Source organism: Puntigrus tetrazona, chromosome 15 (assembly GCF_018831695.1).
Source record: "Puntigrus tetrazona isolate hp1 chromosome 15, ASM1883169v1, whole genome shotgun sequence".
Classification (NCBI taxonomy): Eukaryota; Metazoa; Chordata; class Actinopteri; order Cypriniformes; family Cyprinidae; genus Puntigrus; species Puntigrus tetrazona.
This window is the reverse complement of record NC_056713.1, coordinates 14645946-14665949: the sequence shown is the minus strand read 5'-3', so window position 1 is coordinate 14665949 and position 20004 is coordinate 14645946. Positions and strand designations below refer to the sequence as shown.

The following is a 20004-nucleotide window of genomic DNA, read 5'->3' as shown; positions in this document are numbered from 1 at the left end:
CGAAATGTGCAAGCTGGACCATCCCTCATACCTATACTACATAGACTATACTTCAGAGTGGTTGCCTGAATGCTTTTTAATATAATGAAATATATTCCTGTCATCTGTGTGCTACCCTGGGTTGCGTCTTTTTGGGCTTTTGAAATGTCTGCGTGCTTAATAACACATTGATTTAGTAGACAGGCCTTCAGGCCAGTCTCCTCTTTCTCTCGTCCCTTCCCTGCTCTTATTTCCTCTTTCTATACACAGGTCGATATTGCATTTTGGCCTGCAGTTCGTCCCCATTGTTTGTTCTGTTCATGCACCATATTTCATGTGCTCTAATTCTCATCTATTCAGGTGAGCTGTCTTCTTTCTGTGGCAGAGGCTCAGCGCTCGAGTGAGGTTGGCCGTGTTACCATGGGGACAGGGTCTCTGACATGAGCTTATTGAAGAGTAAACGAGGGCAGAGAGCAGCTGAGCTTTGTAGAATATTGTACAAATGATTACCCTTGAAATGTCCTACGTAATAGATGTGTGCATGTGTGTGTGTGTGTAATTGCAGGTACATTTGGTACCCAAGCCATTATTTAGCTATATTTACAATTCCATGATTTTTCATGACTTTGCATGATTTTTATTAGTTTACCTTTTCAGTCTAATTGATTACACTTCTTTGTGTGCATTATTTTAATAGTTATAGAGAAAATATAGTAGCTTAATTTACAACACTGTGTTTTGAGTTTTATTTACAAAAAAAATGTTTAATAAAATAAACTATTTAATATATATATATATATTATATATTATATATATATATAATTTATTTTGTAAATAAATAAATATATAAATAAATAAATTGTAAAAAATATATATATATATATATATATATATTATATATATATATATATATATATATATATATATATATATATATATATATATATATATATATATTAGATTTATATGTACTTTTTTTTTTTTTGGGTTACCTTTTTATATATAAAATTAATGAACAATACATCGCAATATTTAAAGCTTAAAATCATGTTTTCAATTAATTAAACCTTTTTGGATCGCCTCAGAAGTCAGTAACGTAGTCCGATAGGGGGCGCCAACATGCACGAGCACAATTATAACAGCTGACGGGTCATCACGAAGAAGTGTTTTGTTGTCATGGCGGTGTTTTAAACTGCTTGACGTTTCCTAAAAACAAATCTTGATTTTAGCTTCTCATTGCCAACCTCCCGTCATGTTTAAATACAACACCACGGACTTACTCGTCGGTTATTGTGCGATAAATCAATTGCTTTTTTTTGCAGTCGATCGGATCAGTAGATAATTGCTCTTAGTAGGATTACTCAAGCAGGACTGGTTGACTTTGTTACTTCCGTCAAGACGGCACGTAAAAAATATTTTCAAGATGATTTCAGATTTCCAAAGGGGGTCTGCTATGACCATTGGTGACCTGGGCTCTGTGAATCGTGAATGGATTAGAAAAGAATCCTCTGGGTCTCCTATGACTGGTCTGCAAACGCAAGTAAGTTACCGATGCATTGAACGCATTGTATATGTATTGTGTTATATTTATTTGATACATAAAACTTATTTTGATTGTCGGTGAGCAAGCTTCTCCTTCATTCTCGTAATTGGTTTTATTTCTTTTTATCGCAGCTTCAGTTCAATAATACAGTGACAGCCAGTGTTCTCAACCGAGCCACCCGCGTGGGACCCCCTTCTCCCATCATAATAGAGAAACTTAAACCCCGTACAGAAAGGCAGGATGATCTGGAGAGCTGCAGCAGCTCCGTACGTCTCTCAGTCCTCTCAGAAGAGCGTCTGCAGGCTGCCGTCAGACTCGCCAGGAGAGATCTGCGCAGGAAACATCAGGAAACCATCAGCCGTTTGTCACCCGAACCAGCAGAAACATCCCACAATATCAGCTCACAAAGAAGAAACATAGATTGCAGTCCTTATGCAGTCCAGCCAAAGATATCAGTTCCAAAAACACTATTTAAAAATGATGCTCAAGTGCTTGTTTATACGCCTCAGGAACCCAACAGCCAACTTAAACGGGGCCAGCCGCCCAATAAAGACCTCGACCCGAGAGTCAACAGCGGTGAACCACAGCTCACCCAGGAGATCCGGAAATTACAGAAGGAGCTCAGCACGTACGTGCAAAGGATAGAGCAGTTGGCTAATAAAGGTATTCTTATTAATCCTGAGCACCAATAGTATGTAGTTTTTGTACACTTTTTTAAAAGTTGTGCCTGTGGGTTTTCTGCAGGACGCGCTGTGGAGGTTCTGGAGCCTGATGAGAAACAAAGGATGGAGATCCGGCGACAGGAGCAAGCGGCCCGTTCTGCACGTATCATCTATGTGTTACAGCCACAGGTCTGTGAGCCCTGCAATTCACCAATACAGTTTTTTTTAAGGAAGAAAAAAATCTATTTATTAGTTGTTAACGAAAAGGTAATTTAAGCTGTCTTTTTGTGGTCTCGGATATTCATGCACAATTGTTGCATTTCACCCCCAAATAAGAAATACGATGCATAATATAATAATATTTTTAGGGCTAATTAACGTAGTTGTGTAAATAATGATTTCGCCATAATTATACATAACCACCCATTTCACAGCTAGAGTGCACACGTTTAACTTCAAAAGTTCAAATAACTTTGCAAGCAAAATGCTCAATTTGAATTTTGCATATATTCAGTAAAGCATGAAAACACGAGCATTATTGCGCACAAATAAAGCTGCTTTCATACAGCTGCTCCTCTGTGGTCTGTCGTTTGTCGGAGATGAAAAGGCGGCTTTACGGATCCACGTCAGGACTTTTTGTTGTTCTGTTCAAGGTTAAAGAAATACAGGAGGATCTAGACAAGCTGCGCTTCCAGAATGCCAAACACACCCAAAAGGTACCAAAGTTAATTTTACTCAAAAACATCAATATTCGATTATAGCTTATTTTTTTAAGCGCAAGAATGAGTCATGCAGGGGTTAAATGATTCTGTGGATGTCTTCTCAGTCCAGGGCAATGGACAGACTGGCCGCTGCTCACCGGGGGGCTGTAAGAGCCATGCAGGTCTTTATCAACCAGGTGTCAGATCCTGCCGAGAACAGAGTGCCCACCCACTGCAAAGAGCTGGGGCAGCTGATTCGCCAGCTCTCTCTCTGCTCAGCCAAAGCAGAGGTGGGGCAAGGATCTGCCGTTCCAGAGACAGCCCTCGACATCCTGCAGAAATTAGAGGTGATGTACCGTATATAAACAAATTTCGATGAATATCAAAGCTTTGATTTAATGCCATCTTATTTGTTATCGCTCAGATGTTGGACCAAGCACTGAGTAAGCAGGAGACATGCAAGAAAAGAGAAGTTGATTTGCAGAACGTCAACCCAGTTGAAAAGACTTCTACCAGGGTCAGGGCCCGCAGCATGTCCCCTCCACGTCCTGCTAGAGCACCCACCGAGAGGACCTCACAAAGACCCCAAAAGACAGCTGCTACAAAAAAGCCTGAAGGTGAGCCATGACAACCAAAGCGATGTTCATTTTTCAAAAAGAGTTTGTTTTGTTGCTGTCCATAATTCATGTCTGAATGTCTTTGCGTTATATAGAAAAAACATTTAACCAAGTTTAGTTTAAAGAAATGTTTTTTTTAGATATATTGACACACAAACACACTAGAGCTAGCAGCATTTGCTTGATATTGTATCTGGTTTTGATAATTTGCATTTATTTTAATATCATTTAACTGTACAAATACTTTTTGGGCCACTGTATATGAAAATCAGTGTTTAGTTATTTATCTTGTGATGGCTTGAGGAATGAGCTGGTTGCTCCCTTGGCTGGTATTTGATTTCAGGGTATTGCAAAAGAAAATCTGAGATTTTGTTAATGAATGCAGGCAGCAGACTGGCAGCAAAATCCCACAGGACCTCACAAGCACTGGTGAAGGAGCGCAATGAAGTTCTGAAGGCAGGGCTAGAGAGCCTTTTGCATCATCAAAAACTGAGAGCGGCAGAAGCACAGAAGCCCAACAAAACTTCTAGTGCTATCAACCCAGACCTTGTTAAGGTTTATTTTTTAAATTAATATTGTTAATAATAATAATTTTATTCATACTTAATTATAGCTCTGCATTTTATTGAGAAACAGTACATTTCAGTTAATAATATGTTAAAAGAAATTCAAAAGGATGCATTAAATTGATCAAATGTGGCAGTAAAAAAAATTATATTCTAAATAAATGCTTTTTTTAAAATTAACATTCAAATGTGTAATGCCAAAATGTATCAGGGTTTCCACAAAACCGTTAATCAGCACAACTGTTTTCAAAATTAATTATATAAAGAAATGTTTCTTGAGCACCAAATTCTATAGAATATCTTTTCTGAATGATCTTGTGACACTAAGACTGGATTAATGGTGGCTGAAAATGTATCTTTGCTATCACAGGAATAAATTATATTTTAATATGTAATGTAAATGTAAACCTGTTTAAATTTATAATTAAAAAAATAAAATAAAAATAAATAAATAAATAAATATAAATATATATATATATATATATATATATATATATATATATATATATATATATATATATATATATATATAAATTTCTAATCAAATAAATGCAGCCTTGTTGAGCATAAAGTACTTCTTTCATAAACATTAAATCTTACAAGCCACAAATATTTGAATGGTAGTGTTAAAAAAGCAAAAAAACAACAACATCAAAACACTGTTTCTCATTCAGCAGGCCGGTCATGTTCGCGATGCCAGCTTCCAGCAGCCCACAGTCTCATCTCGACTGAGGGAAAACCAGGTACCTCAGAAAGAGCCCACTGTGCCTTGGATACCAACATCCCCTTACTCTCCTCCTCGTCCACGGTCAGTACATCCAGCATCTCATCCATATTCATCTTAGACTCATGACTTCACATGCTTGCACCTTTTGTGTTTTCCTAATGTGTGCATATATATGTATATCTATACCTGTTTAGTGCTGTGTCTAACCGGCCAGAGCCCAGATGTCTGTTCTCACCTAAAAAGAGCCCTGAAAGGCAGAAGCCACAGACCAGACCTAGTGGCAGCACACCGCTCAGCCCTTCAGCACACGACAGAAATCAAGCCCAAAATGAAGCTCTTAGGTACATAATGGACTCTCTCTTTCAGTTATCTAAGACATTTCTATTATCACTGGGCTCTTCTTCTAACTAAATGATCATCTCTATGGTCCTCAGTTGTGACATTTTAAACTTTCACTTTTGCTGTTGAAGATGATATATTTTAACTGTTGAGTATGAGACGGCGACAGTCGAAGCTCATTGGCGCGTATGTGGTTTATGTGCTATAGGCAAGCCTGGCTGGACCGGTTGACTGCAGACAGACTAAGAGAACTGAATTGTTTGAGTAAAGAGGAGGCTGACCGCATTAACAAACTCCGGTATGACAGCAGCTCCCTCATTATTATAAAAAATTAGTTTTGCTGCTTGTTTAATTGAGTTCATTTAAAAGGAGCTAATGCAGTGAATTTCTTATCAAAGAATGTCATTGATTGACATCAATTTAAATGAGCAAAATGGAAGTTGACATAATCCATTTGCGTTGAATTATGATGTATAGAAATCAAGATCTAAACAAACAGGAAATTAATTTTAATCTCATATCACGTCCTTTTAGTTAATTTAATAAACTATAAAAATTTTTAAATAAATTACATTAAAATATATAAATACCTTTTTAATAAGTAATAAGTTTCAACAATCATTCAGTCAGTCATTCCTTTGTAGTTGGCATAACTAATTTAAAGTTAGAAAAACTATTTGTTCAAACAATCCTTTTTTTGAAATGTTTTCTTCAGTTCAATGAGGGGAAAGGGTTCATTGAACGTTTTGATCACTTGAGTTTGTGTTTCCATTGATGTGTCTAAACATGTGACCATGGTAGGACCACAGTGGGCTCTCCGACACAATGGGCGGAAAAAGCTGAGCAGGCCGCTAGAGAAAGAATCCAGCCACTGTTGGATCAAGCCAAGGTAAAGACATTCATCTGATGGTGTTTTCCCCCAAAAATGTCTGACATTTGTATCCGTGTATCAGCAAGAGCTATAAATCCTTGTATGACTGAGTACACCATTTGTACCATTTCCTCTGATATTTCAATGTTTTTTTCCTTTGGGCATACTGTGAACGGCCGTCTAGTGTGGATGTAAATAAAGAATCCTGTCTCTGCTGTTTCTGTCTCTTATTTGTACAGCAGGTAGTAGGAGCAGGAAGTGATGCACTCAGAGAGCGGATGAAGGTTGCAGATAAGGTGAAAACCCACACTTTTCTTCGCTCTCGCATTCCTGGACCTTCGGCACCAAGGACTTAACTAAATTAAATATTTATTGAAGAACGCTAAATTAAATATTTAATGAAGGTTCAGTTTACAAATGTTCACGCATAACAAAAATGTGAGGACGATCAATTTGAAGCAACAGTTAAATGTAAAATGTGCGTTGCTATTCTGTGCTGTAAATGCTGACAGCCTGGGGCCAGTGAGGACGTACTGAGCGAAGCTCTTCTGGAAGATCTTCTGGAGGACGCAGCTCGAGCACTGTGGGTTACTGAGAGGCAGCAGGTGGCCAAGGCTGATGCTGAGAAACAGCTGCAGGGCCCCACTTTAGAGAGCATGTTGCTCAGGATGGAGGAGATGGAGGTCAGTGTGTGGGAGCTGAAGGCATAGATTATAATATTTATGAGTTTAGAGTGAAGCCACACTTTTTGTAACTTATTGGTAACTTAACATATTTTCTTCTAATATAAAATTTCTCATATTAAAAGGATTGATAAAATAATTAAATATTATTAAAAAGTGATGTTATAAGTAAAATGAATGCTAACTGAAATGATTAAAAATAAAAATATTTTATTCATTCAGTTAATTTCCTGAAAAAGTTTTTTGAAACCTTTTCGTTAATATTTATTCATTCAGTTGATTTCCTGAAAAAGTTTTTTTGAAACCTTTTTGTTAATATCACAACTAATATATGTTTAAAATAAATATGAATATTAATGTGAAATTAAATGAACCAAATCACACTACTCACAAAGCTGTATATATATATATATATATATATATATATATATATATATATATATATATATATATATATATATATATATATATATATATATATATATATATATATATATATTTATTATTATTATTATTATTATTATTTTTTTTTATTACCCAGAGAGACCAGGATGAAGTGCGTCGACGCTTTGCTATGATTTCATACTCTGACCCTCATATCTGGGAAAAAGGCACAGGTGAGTCACAAGACCCAGATAGACCATTTACATTCACCGGTTGATAGCAGACAGGAAGACTGACAAAAGTAGTTATCAGTTGTCCTTTCGGGAGCATCAGAAGGTCAGTCTCAGCGTCTCCCCCACTTTGCCCCTGGAGAGACAGACGAGTATGTGATCTGCATTTTGTTTGGCTGACTTGACGATGGTTTCCACCAGATGGCAGCAGTGTAAAACGTTCTTTTTGTTGCAGACGCTGGAAGGAATATTACTAGCTCTAGGCCGGCCTCTCCTCAGCCAATCCGTCTGACGAAACCAGTCCTGAATGCACCCGGTACGGCCGACATCCTCCTGCAAAAGCCGGTGGAGACTGGGTGAGTGACTGTCAGCTGATTTTTAGAGTGTATGCCAGGCACATTTGGATCAGTCACAATTGAATCAGTCTTCGCTTGAATTGTAGGGAAACCGCACATTGACCGGGGTGTTTTTTGCCCTGCAATATATGTCTGTTTAGGGAATATTCAATAACAGCTACATGAAAATCAAATTCCAAAATATCTCCTGGTAAAAGCCAGTGTCTCTCTCCCTCCGCCTCCTCCTTCTGTAGTTCTGCCAAGAGAAAGCGGGAGCCTCGCTTCTTTCTGCCCAAAGCTTTGGCAGCAGCTGTGGCTCAGTAAATTAATGAGGAAAATAAAAGAATAAAAAGGGACAGTCTTGAGGGCGTGAGAGTTGTCTGAAGCGAGAGGGGCATGATGGGAAATTTAGTGGAACAGGTTCAATAGATACATTAGAAGATTAAAATCCTTTCTCCTTTTCGGCTTAAGCTCGCTTCTTGGCTCTGTGAGCGAGGTGTACACGTTCAGCCTCCACTTTCTTTTTCTCTCCCGATGTAGGAGCACAATGTCCATACAAAATTCAAAGCACCATCTCCTGTATAATCTCAGGGAATTACAGTGTCTACAAGCCTTTCAAGTTTGCATTCTGTTTGCTACATACTGACTAAAATGATCCTCATACCTTTCAGTAATTTATATTTGCATTTATTCATGGAGCGAATGCTTTTATCAGCTCGACAATGCAAGCAAATCATTGTAAAGGTTGAAATACATGCTTCCCAGAAGACAAAATAAGTACAATTTACCTATATCATCCCCTATCTCTAAATGCATCGGTCATAAGACATTATAAGTCTAAGTAAATGCACTTCTTTGGCAAAAAAAAGCGAGATGGAAGCAGCAGTTGTGAGTAGCTTTACCCCTATGTTAAATATTTTTAATGCATAGTCGTGTGTGTGTATATTTTTTCTTTTTAACAACTGTTTTGAACAACTTTGCAATATATTTTATATATTGTATATAAGTTAGGTGAGTTTGTGTTCAGTGTTCCAGTGTTTGTTCACTGGTCTCAGGTCAGTGAGCCACATGCTTCACTGACTTTCTTTGTCACAAAAGAAAATGCCGCCTTCAGCTTCAATCTGGATCCAATACAGACAGAGAGAGAGAGAGAGATACTGCGATCCTTTTATAGTAATGTTTGTGTTACCGTACCTTTTACATGTCAACATATTCAATTAACATCCCAGACAGTAATCACAAGCACTAGCCCCACTTGAAGATTTGTTTATTCTTCTTCTACTCCAGCTCATTCACCATGGGTATTTGGGTGAGCATGGATGTCACGGGCTGCTGAGAATCGAGGCTGCATGAGGCCACGGTTTCTCTCCGCTGCCCCTGATCTGAACTATTGTTTGGATCTATTTATCCTCAGACAGTCACTTAATGCTGACAGAAAACATCAGCTCTAAAATGTCACTGCATCAGGAGACTATTCTTCAGTCTCTCTTACAGTGTCTGTGTTGAAACATGAGCAATGACTGTGACCACGATTAAGATCCCTCTGGAGAAATCCAGTGAGCTGCAGTGACTGATAGGGACACGGAGATCACAGCTCTGTCAGTTAAACTGAAAATCCCCAATAGAAGATTATTTTGGGGGTTGGGTAGATTTTTTTTTTTCAAATATTGCTTTTGAAAGAAGCCTCTTGAACCTTCACGAAATTGATAAAAAATAAAAATTTTGAACGGTAGATTTTTATTTGAATGTATTTTAAAATTTAATTTATTCCTTTTATGTCAAAGCTGAATTTTCCCAGCAACCATTGCTCTTCATTGTGACATGATCATCCACAAATGGTGATTCGTTGCTCTGGAAACATTTTTTATTATCAATGTTGTAAATAGTTGATCTGCTTATTATTTGTGTGAAACTAATCTTTTTTCAGGATCCTTTGATTTGTTTGAAATATTTGTTTACTCCTCACTAGCAGAACTGTATACACTATATATATAGTCTAATGGTATTTATTTTATAATTAAAATATTAAGTACAATATTGTTTTAATATTTTTTGTGCTCATGTGCAATATTATATAAAAGATGCCTACAGTCTCCTGTACTATTATAAGTTTGATTTTATTATTATTATTATTATTTTTTATATAGTATAGTATTGAATTTTCATTTCACCGATGTCAAAAAGCAACAAACCTTTAACAAAATACACTTAGACAAACCAGTACAAAGCGTACGTTCTAACAGAAATGCCCCCTTTTTGTCTGTTCTTTTTAATCACTTAATTAATTACAATCAAGTACAACTTAAGCTTAACACTTTTTAAAAATGCTTCCTTTTTCACAGTACTGCAGTTAGTAAGTATTTTGTGTGGTAGCCAACTTTATATTACACTCGGTGCCATCGCTTTATTTTGAAGGACAAGATCTTGACATCACTTCAGGATCCTTGTCTGCCGATGAAGCTGCCAGCTGGCCAACTAATGCGATATTTCATTTCTCTGACTCAGGAAATGGCTGTCACTGAAAGCTTTTTCAAGTTATTTTTGACTAATCCTTCCAAAAGAAGTGTTTTGCTGTGTTCATCCTGCTTGCGGAGCATAGTGACGTCTTGACAACTGCGGTTCGTTTAAAAGTCACATAAATGGACGCCGCACTCTTGATCAGAAGGTTACAGTCAATCTACTCATTCACTCTCTCTTATTACCATTCACGCTTCCGGGCTCAGTTGTTAATTCTATCCTTATGTTACAGTTTTATATATTAGAATCAATCTAACGGTTCAATCAAACTCTCTGTGAACATTTTACATCCTTTTCTGCAGCTTATTTACATCAGAATGGACAATTATTGGGCGGATGTGGCCAGGAAAGATAAAACTTGCGGAAAATGAATTATGCAAAGCATTATGGTAATTATTCAGCTTTTAGTACAGCCACTAAAGGCCAAGGCCGAACTGAGGATTTATGATGAGAAACCAGTAAAACTTTATTTGTGTATGAAATGTGCCACTAGAGGGGGCAAGGTCTGGGCTCTTTGTGCCGTTGTGTGTGCTCATGGGAGGTAATTTGAGGCAGCGGATATTGGGGCCTGATGTTGATTAGCATGCAGAGTTTATTATTTGTTGTCTAATCTGTGATTACCTGTGTAGACTACACACTGTTTGACATGAAAACACTGCAGAGTTTGTAAATGCCACACACAAAAAACGATTGGGGGTTTATACCGTTTTTGTCATTGTTAGACTGGTTGCAAAGCAGCAGTGTGTGTCCTTACTGTAGCACAATAAAGAGCTGCCAGTGTGGTTTGCTATTTAGCTTTTGTTGTTGTTTTTTTTAATATTCCAAGAACCATTTTGGCTTTAGAAAGGGGTTGTAAGGGGACCGGTGGGAGAAGCTAAAAAGCTCTTCTCGAGCATAATCAATCACCGTGCCCTGATTTGTAATGAAACTCAATACATGTGTTTGCTTCTCGTTTTTTCTCCCTCTGTGATTTGTTTTGATTTTTCTATCAGTGGGTTGTAGAGTCAAGTGTCATTTGATGTTGCTGTAAAAGCATCAAACAGACCAATCTGAACACTAAAATCACCAGCCACTCCTATTCCTTTCCAGTCCATTTTAGTACGCTCCTTTAACATCAGTATTTCGTACAATGCTCAGGAAGGATTTTGATGTAAATGAAAATTGTGCGATTGTAAAATGGAAACCAGCCATTTTAAGTTGTAATAATATTTCATGATACTACTTTTACTGTATTTTTGGTCAAATAAATGTAGTCTTGGTGAGCATAAGTGAGTTGTTTTTTTGTTTTTTCCCCAAAACTTTAACGTAATTCTTTACCTTAATGAAATATATTAAATAATTAATTTGTGTGTTTTTATTTGATAAAAATAGCAAATATTTTAATTTATCCATTGTCGAGGTTTCTTCTTGTTCTAAGTGTAGATCTAAATAAACATGCCTGAAACAAGAAAAAAAATGCTAGTTGAGTGATATTTAAGTCTTATACCGTTTTTCTGCTCAAGTACATTTTTATTGTTTTAATTTCTCTTGTTTTTTACGGTGTGGTATGAAATCTTACTCACTGTGCAAAGCAAAATCACTGAAAGACATTTTCTAATTCGTGACTCAGGAGAGATAACTGATAAGTGCTGTTATCTTACAATGTCCTTTGTCCACACATGGAGGTTATTGGTGTTGGAGGACTCCATAAAGAGTGACCAGCACATCTAAGAGAGTGTGTGATCCACCACTGCTCATTCAAAGCTCAAAGAGATCAATGCGGAGACCATGGTGAGGCTGCGGCTTTTGGTTTGATCCTCATTCTCTGTTCTCAAACCTTTTATTTCAAACTGCCATCTCTCTTTCTTTCTCTCCATCTCTTTCTTCATCTAACCTTCATCCAGCTAATCTCCCTCTCCCTGTCCGGCTCCTCGACTGTAACCTTGCTTCTGGCGTTAGGCTTCTCACTGGATTAAAGGTGCAAATTGCAGCCCTTTAGCTTTATTTGTTTTGATCTCTGCCTTCAGAATATTGATAGAGCATTGGTCGCCCAGAATCTCATTCACTGACGTTTACACGTCTCATTTCTGTTTGCACAACCTTATTACAGCCGGCTTTCTTCATTATATCACTCCTGATCAGTCTGGGTCAAACGGTGTCTGTCTGCGCTGTGGTCTGCTGCTTTAATGGCACATTATGTGTTCCATGCAAGAACTTTAATATACCAATCTGATTTTTTTTTTATTGAAGAACTGATGAGATGTTTGCTTGTGAATTAGACTAAAGTGGTGGCAACCTTTTATTACAGCTATGTAAAAGAATGACTTTGTCACAGAATGACTGGGACACACGTATTTACTTTAAAAAAAAAAAAAAAAAAAAAAAAAAAGTTACATACTGTTTGGGTAGTCTCTACATTTGTCTTTGATTTTGTATGTTATATGTCGTATGGATCTACATGATCTATATAAGTATGAATAGAATGCAGACATACTACATCCTCCATGTTGATATGATTTTGTGACCCACTGTCATGCCATCACTTCCGTCATCCACCGAACCCACCACCTCATCACGATCCCAATCACCCAAATACTAATCACCAGCACCTGTAGCCACTCACCTGACTCCCTTTAAAACACGCTCTCACCATTCCTCCCATGGCTGATCATGAGGTTACATACCTTAGGCTCTTGTCGTCATTCTGTCGTTCTGTCTGCCTGCCGGCCGGAAGGAACCTGTCCCTCGACAAATCAAAGAACTTTATTTACCTGATTGATATTATCATTTGAACATATTATCATTCTTATGTTTGAGTATACGGCTACATGCCGCTCCCTGTGTTGTTCAGTTAAAGACTTACCTTTGGTTCCTATTCGGTGTCTGTCTCCCTGACCAGATTGTGACACCCACAGTGTCAGTTTAGTCACTTCACTACTATGTGTCCTGTGTCCTCTTGTGATGATTAAAATGTCCATTTTAATGCACACTTTAGAATCTCACCAGAAATGGAACACACATTATTATTATTATTATTATTTATTTTTGCCATTATTACTTTTATTTTTGATGGATCGGGAAATGTCTTTAAGTTGGGATTCAAACTCATGAAGCCCAAAGTGCAAAAACATAAGACTACTATTGAATGATTTGATTTCAAATGCATTTTATAGGGTAGTGTAATTCTTTGTCAAAAATGATGTAATTAAAAGCCAAATAATCATCATTTGAATATCTTCTTATGCAGTCTAATTTTATACAAAAAAAAACAGTTTAGGCAGTATTGCATAATAGCATAAAAGGCTTAAAAATCTTAAAACTCGCTCAAGTTTGTCTTTTTTGGTTTGTCAGACTTAAAACCATTCTGATGAAATTTGAAATGTTTATTATTATTATTATTATTATTATTATTATTATTATTATTATTATACATTTTTACTTTCTGTGTGAAAAATATCACCCTTCTTGTAACCTGCTAATTGCCCTTCAGGAATACTATTGCACTCTGTTGAAATGAGGAATTCACTTTGGTTCTTGTTTCATAGCTGTTACCTTGTACCCTGTTTATATAAAAATACCATATTGTTGATGAACCTTCCCCGAAAAGAAGTTCTCATCATCTCCCTCTATATCTACCTCGCCTCATGCTGTCTGCCATTGTGTCTGCTCGTATAAATCACATGTGGAGTGTTGACAGAGTTTTTCTTCTGCTTGTGACTGCTGGAGCTGTTGTTGAAAGCAGGAAAGGGAGAAATTTGGTCATTATTTCTGGCTTGTTTTGACAGAAGAAGCCTGGAAAGCTTTTGCCCATTTCACTATGTATGTGCGTGCTCATTTTTACATCTCACAGAACTGCTTGTGCGCTAATTTCTTTCAGCACCTCGTACGACCTTTCTTGCGTATGACTACAGAGCTGAATTAACACAGGGGACGCCTTCTAATTTGAATCCCTTAATTGAGTGCTTACCTTGACCGTCCTTTCGCCTGTTCGTGCCGTTTCTGTTCGCACTGTGCAACCACTCAAAGTTTGACATTACTCTCCTGGCTGTGGTCAATTCCTCACTTCTCCAGAGTGCCACAGCATGCCCAGAAACGCTTGAGGTGGCAGTTAGCCGGAGCGGTATTCTATTAGCTGCAAAAAGAGAGCGCCTTGCGGGAACGGTAAAGGGGATGTGATTGCACAATAGCAGCGCCGGCCCCCATAACGTTCCATTAGAGATTAAATGGCCCTTGTGCGCTGTTGCCAGCTTTTTGCGCTTTAAGTGTCTAGACTGAGCTTGTGTCTAATATTGGGCATTAAAGTCAACCAGAAATGTCAGTTACTTCTGCTGCTGTATATAATTGTAAAGAGTGTTTGTGCTTTTGAGTGCCTGAATAATACCCAACGTGGCCCAGATGAGGTCACTGGGAAGTGATCTGAGGGATTGAGATGTTTACACAAGTGCTTTTGATTACGGATTTAGCACCAACACTTTAAACTAATTGAAATATTAATTTAGATTACGTATTTGTGTTTGGACTGACATTTAATTCCCCGGACAGTTGATATGATTGATACTGCTATGCTATCCAAAAATGCTATGCTATCCAAAAATACATGAAAAACGACAACTTAAAATAATTTATGAGGCACAAGTTTGAAATTGTGACCTATGAAAGAGACTGCAAAAAAACCCTAAACCTTTTTTTTCTGTTTACAGAGCTGCTGTAGACACATCGATACTAGATGAGGAGTCTTTAACTCTGAATGACCCCAGTCATCCAGGCCCAGCTGGAGGGGGAAGCGTACGAGGGCTTTACCTGACTGTGCCGCCCAGCATGCAGAGGAGTATCCAGAAATACAGGGAGAACCATGATGCCTTTCTGCGCCTGGTTTCACACGAGGCTCTGGGGAGCTTCAATCCTTGGGCGATAGCAGACAGGTTTGAATCTAATGATTGCTTCATTTATAAAACATCTCAATCGCCACTAAAATGTGTGCTGATTTATACCTGAAAGAGGCATGATTTGTTAACTCATTATTTATGAGTTGTTTTTGAGGGTCCTCCATTGGATTAGAAATCATAGAAAAACACTTTACCATATTTATTCCTATTATAGTATGTTAAAGCTTTTGATACACATCATTATGTTACATAAACTGAAATTATCAAATTAAACATTACCCTTTCTTTTTGTTTTTTGAGTTAGCCAGCTAACAGCGTAGCCTAGATTAACCTTTTTAATTACATATTGCACAACAATAGGTATATTTAGTCTTTAAATGAAACATGCAAATCTTTTTTTTCAGTTATTCACTTAGATTCTGTTGGGAAAGCCTTACAGCTTAGTGTAGCATAGTTCTTTCGATCACGCTGAACAAAATATACAGATAACACATTTTTGATCATGTATCAAGGAATGGGTATTCCTAAGGGCAAAAGAACACTTAAAAAAAATGTTTGCAAAAACCTATACATATAATTCAATGCAGTTTCCAGCTGAAATGAACACTAGTGGGAGTAAAACACTAACAACTTCATTCCTTTTCACACAAATCATGATTATAGGAACAGATCAAAGTGTGGTTACAAGCACAATACTGTGTCATGACCTCGTTAATAAATGTAATACTTTTTTTAATTTGCAATACACAAGCAGCTCCGAGTTTACATCTGATGATTGTTCGTTTGATAACATTTTAGTATCATTTTGCATAAAACGGAAAGACGCCACAGGCCCGGACTGCGTTGGAAAAGGATCTTGCATGTCGTCTTTTTTCACAACCAAAAATTGCAAATGAGTCATGACACCCATCTTAAAGCAGTGACTTCAGTAAACAGCTCAACTATGTGTGTGCTGAAGCTGTGTTGCGCATGCGGCCCATAGACGGCTAGCTTAAATTAGCTCTTGCTCATTCATCACCGATATCTACATTTTCTTGACATATTTTCATTGCTTTGTTTATGCTCAAGACACGTTCCTGGATGCATGAACACTAAAAGCTCAGCTCTTCTCTTTGCACCCGGAGCAACGGCAGATTAGTCATAAGCCCCAGTGCATTTCCCACAGTGACACAGCTAGTAGGAGTTGAGATTATTTACAGCCTCGCGGCTATAATGATCCTCGCACACGATGCCATTTTAAATGTAAATATTAGCTCTGTTTTTTGATGGGTGCTAATGCAGAGCGTGCTCCTGTGCAAATGAGCGTCTTTGTTGTTCCGCTAGTGCTCCTGCACGCCCACCCCGCCATTAGCATACTTAACAGAATTTTTAAGTTGGTGCAATGCGGTGGATATTTATCAAGTCCTGCTAGTCCACGGAGAACAGACTTTTAACAACGGTGAAAAGAGGAACACAAAAACCAGAATCCGATCCTAGAGCTGAGGTCTCATTTGTCAGACTTGATCCTCGCGCCACGGTCTGTGTGGGTGGTGAGAAGAATGGTTGCTGAAATCATTTACTGAAAGGAGAAAGTGAGGAATCAAATGTGAAAATATTTTTCTGTGTGCTTCAGCCCTAAAAAAGTACGAGTTATTGCGCAAATATAAAAAGAAATTGAGGATCTATTTTTTTTTTTTTTTGTTTGGAGAGGTCAGTGCAGCACCGCTGAGACTCTGAATGGTTATTATTCCAGAGAAATAGAGAAGATGGGAAATGTCACGGCAATTAGTGCTGCTGCTGGGAACGGGTGCGGGCACTTGTCAGTCAGTCGTGCATTGTGGGTAATAAGAGCCTTGAAGGCAGACGAGGCCTTGAGTGAGCACAAACTGACTGGGCTCTCTGGGTAGTTCTGCTCTTTACACACAGGAAGTTCAATACTTTCCAATACTTAAGATTTAGATGATCTCATCACTGTCCTGAAGAAATAGAAAGAAGTCATTTTTATTCTTTAATGCTGGGATTATTTTTTTTGTATTATATATTATTAGAGATTTTTTTTTTTTAAATGTTTTGAATTGAATCTTTGGTCACACTTTATATTAGGTGGCCTTAATTATTATGTATTTACATTAAAAAAATGAGTACAATGTACTTATTGTGTTCATATTGTATTGCAGAACATTTTTTCTGCCAATTGTGATGGAATATGGGTAAGGTTTGGACAGGTCTGGGTAGGTTTAAGGGTGGGTTACGGTGTAAGGGATGGGTCAACAGTGTAATTATAAATGTAATTACACAAATTAATTACGGATTTAATTGCACATTGTTTTTATTTTTTTAATAAAAGTACAATATAAAACATGTATGTACACGATAAGTGCATTGTTCTAAATTATTAATTTAAAAGTACATAAGTACAAAGTAGTTGGTACTGAATCAATTTTAGTTTTCATTTTCATTTTACGTTTCAGTAATTTTATGTTTTTTGTCTTTTTTTAATATTTTTTCAAGGTTGTGATGAAATAGAAGTAGCATTGACAACATGTATTAAGATAGAAATAGAAAATAAAATAAAAAATTGGGGCGATTTTTCATTCTTCTTGAAATAAGTTGACTGAAATAAAAATACAAGGCAATTGTTTATGTTTAACTTCCCCGAGGTTTAGCTTAAAACCAATTTTCCTTGAAGTTTTTGTCTGTATTTAATTTTAAGCTTTATTTAATTTTTTTGTATATTCAGATACCAAAAAAAGCCAAATTATTTTTAATAGTTTTAGTTAATAATAACATCACTTAACATTAAATATACCCAACATAGAGTTTTTTTTTTTTTTTTCTCCTGAATTAGGCATTTACACTAAGGAATATTTCCATATTTTTGGTTGAACTGTGCTTTGTGACTGTAACTCTCTTTTCCCTTGTTTCCTGCAGTCTGGCCGATGAGCTAATGGCTGAGGCTCTGGCAGATGTGGCAGCAGAGTTCCAGGATGTTTGCGAAGAGTATGCGGAAGCTGTTTTCACTTCAGAGTTCCTGCGGCCAGTCCAGTCTCCCACCACATCGATGTCATAGAGGCTCCTTATAAACAACTTGCAAGCAGTGACACTTTGATTATATTTTTGGAACAGAACTTTGTCATATCCAGGTTGATATCTTTGTATGTTTTTCCATGAATCACATTTAAATAATGGACAATATACAATCATTGAACCTGATGGTTAAAGCTTGGTTTTTACCCAGACCGCTATTTCTGTTGTAATGCGAAACCTCAGTGGGCGGTCTGACTTTTAAATGCAAACAGATGCTTTTTAGCACACGGCTAACAAATGTCACATCAGTGTGACATAATCCATACAACCTTCTTCATGCATTAGTCAATGCATTAGTTGACTTTTGCATTTCCTGTTCAGCATAGACAAAAGCCTTAAAAGAACCTCTACATTATTAATGTATTACAAATGATAAGATGTACACTGTTTTCTATAAATATCTCACACTAGAGGAACACGCACTCGCTTCCTACCAAGCTGCATTAAGTGCCTGTCTGCATCGGAACAGGAATTTGTTACTTTGTGGACTGATTTCATATTCTCTAAATGTTTTTTGTTTCTCTTTGCTAATTGCCTTTAAGTTCACCGAGCGTCCATATGTTGTCCAGTGAGACCGGACAGGTGAAGGTATACTTAGAGTGTATAGTTTACGTGTCAGAGCACGAGGGGGAAAGTGGCTCTCAGATGGGTCCAGATGTTCTGCTGGTATGCAAAAAATTTGTTAGGACGAGGTAAGCATTACAAGCATTCTTATCATCAAAATGTACACGCATACAGCTCTAATATAACAAAGTAAGTCTATAATAATCAGAGAGTGTGCCGTTTAGACATTTAGGAATATAACATTAGCGTCTACGTCTTTTAAGGGCTTTTTATGGCTTTAAAAGTATCTGTTGTCCCCTTGATGCTTAATTCTAATGCAGTGAGCAGATTTTATGGTACATTTCTTAACCTGTCAGGTTGTAGTTTAAACCCCCAGATGTGAGTCACAGGTTTCTTCCCAGTGTTCAGTTACCTACTTATTTGTGAAAAGTGCCAAAAGCAAACTAATGCACAAGTGACTGCATTTGCCAGCAAATTCTAGGCTTCGTGCCACGAACCATTATTAATGCTGTGACTCTACTGGAATATAGTCACCATTTTGGCATGAACTTGTTCTTGGTTGTGTTTTTATTGCCGGTGAAAGATGCTCGTTGAATTTGTATTGTGTTTATAATCATGATTTAATTTATAAAGAAAATAAATGTTTTAAAATGGCTCTTTCGAAGGATCTCTCTGGCCTTGGCACATTTTAGTCAGAGCACTGGATGCTTTTTTTAAAAGGAAAAAGTTTAATTAATTGAATTTTACCTGTGTGTAGCCATTGTAATCAATGTTATCTATCTTTGTGCTGGTCTGACCTGCAGGCTGTTTTTCTGCTGCTGCTTTTACAGGAGAAACAATGCAATGTTTGAAGTCAGAAGTGTTTTGTCATTGGGTTTCCTGACTGCTACAAATAGGCCAAGTCCCTAAAGGAGTGGAGTAATGCAACACGGGCAGTTCCCTGGAATTGAAGAACTCCAGACTTCACCTCTATCAATAGTCATTTAGAGCTACTCGAGAACAGTTATTTGGGATGCCTGATGTGAAGCAATGCTAAGCCTGGGGTGAGAGCTGGATATAACTTGGTGCGGTTTGAATTGTTTTTACACGTGGACACTTCTCACACAGACAATGAGCCATTAAACATGTTTATTGAAAGTGCGTCATATTTGGCCTTAATTTTGTCAATTTGTCTTTCAATTACTATTTGACAGCTACCACGAGAGTCATATTTTATAGCCATTACAACCCAGCATTAATCAGCTGAACTGCTGTTGGATGTACTGTGACAGAGCTGGTTATTTAAAAGCCTGAGGAGGAATCACGACATAGTGATTTATGAACAAGCTAACATTTTGCACAGTCATCCTACTATA

The 20004-nt window shown here is 37.3% G+C and overlaps 1 protein-coding gene across 3 annotated transcripts; it reads left to right on the top strand.

The window, feature by feature from the left end:
• Nucleotides 1–1137: 1137 nt before the first annotated feature.
• On the top strand, nucleotides 1138–19304 carry kiaa0753 (KIAA0753 ortholog). Of its 3 annotated transcripts, none has more exons than XM_043259879.1 (17): nucleotides 1138–1519; nucleotides 1654–2185; nucleotides 2267–2373; nucleotides 2838–2900; nucleotides 3011–3232; nucleotides 3310–3502; nucleotides 3888–4057; nucleotides 4746–4876; nucleotides 4990–5136; nucleotides 5343–5432; nucleotides 5936–6023; nucleotides 6245–6301; nucleotides 6518–6688; nucleotides 7230–7305; nucleotides 7538–7658; nucleotides 14834–15055; nucleotides 17930–19304. In XM_043259879.1, exons 1-17 carry the CDS (start codon nucleotides 1403–1405, stop codon nucleotides 18066–18068), a joined length of 2646 nt encoding a protein of 881 aa, XP_043115814.1. In that variant the 5' UTR covers nucleotides 1138–1402; the 3' UTR covers nucleotides 18069–19304. The 3 variants fall into 3 exon arrangements, with proteins under 3 accessions (XP_043115814.1, XP_043115813.1, XP_043115815.1); XM_043259878.1 differs by having other exon boundaries at nucleotides 4743–4876; XM_043259880.1 differs by lacking the exons at nucleotides 14834–15055; nucleotides 17930–19304 and adding an exon at nucleotides 10053–11202 and having other exon boundaries at nucleotides 4743–4876.
• Nucleotides 19305–20004: the final 700 nt, after the last annotated feature.

Coding starts and splice junctions, on each gene's coding strand:
- kiaa0753 (XM_043259878.1), top strand. CDS start 1,403: ATGATTTCAGATTTCCAAAGGGGGTCTGCTATGACCATTGGTGACCTG. Junction 2,186..2,266: donor AGAGCAGTTGGCTAATAAAG/GTATTCTTATTA, acceptor GGTTTTCTGCAG/GACGCGCTGTGGAGGTTCTG. Junction 4,058..4,742: donor TCAACCCAGACCTTGTTAAG/GTTTATTTTTTA, acceptor TTTCTCATTCAG/CAGGCCGGTCATGTTCGCGA.